Source organism: Triticum urartu, chromosome 5 (genome assembly GCF_003073215.2).
Source record: "Triticum urartu cultivar G1812 chromosome 5, Tu2.1, whole genome shotgun sequence".
In the NCBI taxonomy this organism is placed as follows: Eukaryota; Viridiplantae; Streptophyta; class Magnoliopsida; order Poales; family Poaceae; genus Triticum; species Triticum urartu.
Window position 1 is genome coordinate 180,401,799 of NC_053026.1, and position 4,144 is coordinate 180,405,942.

The 4,144-nt window shown below is 48.5% G+C and overlaps 1 protein-coding gene across 1 annotated transcript; it reads right to left on the reverse strand.

Annotated features, from left to right (window-relative positions):
* Positions 1-685: 685 nt before the first annotated feature.
* On the reverse strand, positions 686-1,520 carry LOC125555803 (NDR1/HIN1-like protein 1). The gene has a single exon (XM_048718647.1). It carries the CDS (start codon positions 1,469-1,471, stop codon positions 854-856), a length of 618 nt encoding a protein of 205 aa, XP_048574604.1. The 5' UTR covers positions 1,472-1,520; the 3' UTR covers positions 686-853.
* Between the last annotated feature and the right edge of the window lie 2,624 nt (positions 1,521-4,144).

The following is a 4,144-nucleotide window of genomic DNA, read 5'->3' on the forward strand; positions in this document are numbered from 1 at the left end:
TCATCTGACAGCTCCCCCGCCAACGCCCAGAAACGGCTGCCCCCGAACCCCGATGCCGCCCCCGGCCCCGTGGCAGGGGCCGCCCGAGGAATGGAGAGACAAATTCTCTGTTTGATCTCTAAGTCCTCATATAACACTTCTTCCAGCGCCAGCGAGCCCCTAGGACCCCGCCACACCTGAGACCACGTGCCGACGGCGGCCAGATATGGCGAAACCCGAGAGTCGCCTGCCGCGTCGCCAGCGCAGAGAGCTAATGGTCCACTCATTTCGAGTAGTCGTCCGGTGACAACCCCATAGTCCATGTCGTCGTAGTCGTCAAAGATCGCTGGGACATTGGCATCGGGGGAGGAGCACGCTATCTTCGATGCGAATTCCATGGCGAATCTAGGGCTTTGGGAGTTTGTCACGTGTTTGGGAACAGGTAGGGAGCTACATCGACCTTACAGCCTGGGTATGTAGCATGTTTATACCATTGCCACACCACTTGTCGAGATGAATAATTTAAGAACGCAACGAAGTTTCGAAACTGTGATAATGCAGGGACGACCGCGAGCGCTGGTACACGGACGATCGTTTGTGCACGATTTTGAGAGGACAGAGAACTACAGGCGTTTATCACGTATGTTCTGTATGCAGCAGCCATCGATCCAAGCATCGTCCAAAAATCATCTGTCAAACAATCGTGTGCACAGGAATTTCGGACGATCACCATCCCAAATAATGCGAATCTTTACACAAAACACAAACCGATGAACTAGCACGCTAATCTCCAAATGAAACATGAAAAAGATGCAAACCGAAGGAAGTGCGCAAGTCAAGCTTCCTTCACCGACAGCGATTGTATTTGGGGTGATCAATACTTGACGCTACAGCGGTCACCGGAGGTAAGAACGCCGCCGACGCCGCGGCCCTGATCCGGCTTAACCGGTATGGTGAGCGAGCACCACAAATTGGGCTTCTGGCGAATCTTGATGGTGTTGAACCTGTACCTCACCCGCGCGTCCACGGTGACCTCCAAGCTCACCGTCCCCCGACCCATCTCCTTCTCCAGCTCCGCAGCAACGTCGCCGGGGAGGATGCCGCCACTGCTCCCGTCGAACTCCACCTTCACCGTCTCCCAGCTCTTCCTCCTCTGGTAGAACTCGGCCGGGGACGCCGTGGAAGCGCCAGCGCCGGGGCCGCCGAGCGATGCGCCGCGGTAGCTGAGCTCGGCGTCCAGCGTGTCGTAGTAGATGCCGACGCGGAGGCTGGGGTTGTATATGTAGAGGGTGACGGCGAGGCGGTAGGATACGACGGAGGCATTGGTGACGGTGAGGCCGGTGAGCGTGGCGGAGCCGACGGTGGCGCGGATTTGGTGCGGCTGGAAGATGGCCCAGTAGATGAGGATGATGACGGCGATCGGGAAGAGGGCGCCGAGCAAGCCGCCGAAGAACCTGCAACAGCACTTGAGGCTGCCGCAGCAGCAGGACATGGCGATGGCGGGGTGGGTGGGGCTCGATGGGGAGGGGAGGGAGAGGGCGGGTGTCCTGATCGTTCATGCGTTTTATATACAAACTTGCCAGCTTGGAGTTGGAAATGTTTCGCGTACGTGATTGATTCCCTGATAATCACCAATTGACATTGACTAACCAAGTACTAGTACTAGTAGTTGAAGTCCGTTTGTTTATGGGTGGAAGGACATGTCGTTTGGCTCGTCGGAAGCACCGGGGAACAGGCTGTTAAGCCGCGTGTGTCAACTCTTGTCCCCTTTACCCTAGGGAAGACTTGGGCACTTGGATGCCACAAGTCTTTGTGTATGCCTCCAGCGTTGCTGTCAGGCGATGGCACATGGGAGACGAGGCAGCTGGAGCGGCTGGCGAATTGAACGGGTTTGGAGTTGTGCTAGCAGTAATTTTGAGCAGAAGACTGACCTAGGTCTACCTACAGCAGCGAAGCGCGCAAGCTCGGGGCGGGCGTAGGTTACACGATCCGGTGAGAATGAGATCCTTCAAGTCCAACTGGCAACGGGCGTTGGCCACGCTTTGCAGCGATACCCTACTGACAGAGTCGCAGAGCACGCTTCGCATCGGCAGGGGCGCCCCCGCCCCGACTGAGCCAAACGACATGTCCTTTTCCTTTTCTGTTTCTGTTTCTTTTTTCTTTTCTTTTCTTTTTCCTTTTCCTTTTTCCTTTTCAAGTTTATTTTTTTAATGTACATGTGTTCAAAAAATGTTCGAAATTTTAGAAAATGTTTCTGTTTTTAATTTTTTTTCCAAAATTTTAGAAAATGAGCAGAAATTCATAAAAATAGTTTTCAAAACATATCCGCTTATTCTAAAAAATGGTCATACATTCAAAAAAAGTTTAAAATGTTTGCATTTTCAATTATTGTTTAGAATTTTAAAAATTGTTCAGTTTTTCGAAAAAATGTTCTAGATATGAAAATTTAGTTCACATTTTCAACATAACGTTGAGAACTTAAAGTTGTGCACAATTGCAAAAATTGTTTGATATTTTCAAAATTTGGTCGGAATATAGAAAAATGTTTAAAATCTTCGAAAAGATGTTCGCATTTTGAACAATTGTTCACAAATTACAGAAATATTCAAACAAATGTTTGGATCTATTGCTAGAGTTAATTCTCAAAGATTCATGTTGCCAAGCAATCGCAAACGCTCAACAACTCGATTAGCTAGCCACACCCAATCCTAGCTGGAGGTCTCGCGTTCGATCTATGGGAAGGAGCACCCCCCCCCCCCCGGTCGTGCTTCGGGTCGCTATTGGATACAATAAGCGTCTAATAGGAGCTCCCGTGTGGAGACACTATGTGTTATGCACACACATATAAACCGAAAGATTCAATACAAGTGAAACAAACAACTGGACTTGGATACAAGTTTGAAATGGAAAAGGGGAAAACTAGTTGATATTATGTTCTTCATTGCCTCTGTCGACCACCTCTCTGTCTCTTATATATTCCTCCCGTCAATTAGTTTCTCCTGCTTCCAGGCCCTGGCCAACCCACGGTTGCGTCGAGAGGCCTTGGGCTGCCTTCCTGCGCCAGGCTACCACATAACACTCCCCGCTCTTTCAGGCGCGGCTTGACCCCAAGCCGTGAGAGTAGGGAAGCGAGCGTCCAGAGCAAACACATCTTCCCAAGTATCCTAAGTGTTTGGACGGTTGCACCAATGAACCTTCAACTGGGGCTTGAGTTTGTTGCCATGTTGGATGGGCTTTGATTGTAAGAAGGTAGCGATTAGAGAAGATACATCTCTTGAGGTACTATGACTCCCATATTTTTCTCAACAATTGTTGAAGGTGATAGGTGTTTCTTCCGTTGAGAAACATGGATCACATTGTGAATCTTGGAATTAACCGGAAGCTGAAGCTTCTAGTACACCGTACCCACTTTTTGTGATACTTGGTAAGGTCCATAGATCATAAATGCCAACTTCTGGTTCCAGCGAGCAGCCAGTGATTTCTGAAGATACGGCCACATCTTTCAAATAAGCTTGATCCCCCACCTCAAACCATCGCTCACCTTGATTGTTTGTCTGCTTGTCGTTTAACGCGGTCCCGCGCTCACTTCAAATGTTTTTGGAGATCATAGCTCTATCTGAGACTAACTCATGTAACTCATTGGTGGATGCATGTGTTGAACTGCCAAGTGGACGAGGTTGATACCCATATACGGCTTCGAAGGGAGTGTGCTCCGCTACACTATGATAGGATGTGTTACACCAGTGCTCTGTTGGTGTTAACCACTAGCCCACTTTGTTGGTGTGTCGCAAATAGAACACCCACCATCTCATCTCAAAACCCTAGTTCATCTCTTGTATTCAATCTTTGTATCAAAACCTATAAATTTGTACATGTGGGTTGCTGATGACCCACAAGTATAGGGGATCTATCGTAGTCATTTCGATAAGTAAGAGTGTCGAACCCAACAAGGAGCAGAAGGAAATGACAAGTGGTTTTCAGCAAGCTATTCTCTGCAAGCACTTAAATTATCGGTAATAGATAGTTTTGTGATAAGATAAATCATAACGGGTAACAAGTAAATAAAGTAACTAAGGTGCAGCTGTTGGGGAACGTAGCAGAAATTCAAAATTTTCTACGCATCACCAAGATCAATCTATGGAGTAATCTAGCAACGAGGGAAGGA

Excerpts from the sequence above, each read along its gene's own strand:
- LOC125555803 (XM_048718647.1), bottom strand. The coding sequence starts at position 1,471 with ATGTCCTGCTGCTGCGGCAGCCTCAAGTGCTGTTGCAGGTTCTTCGGC.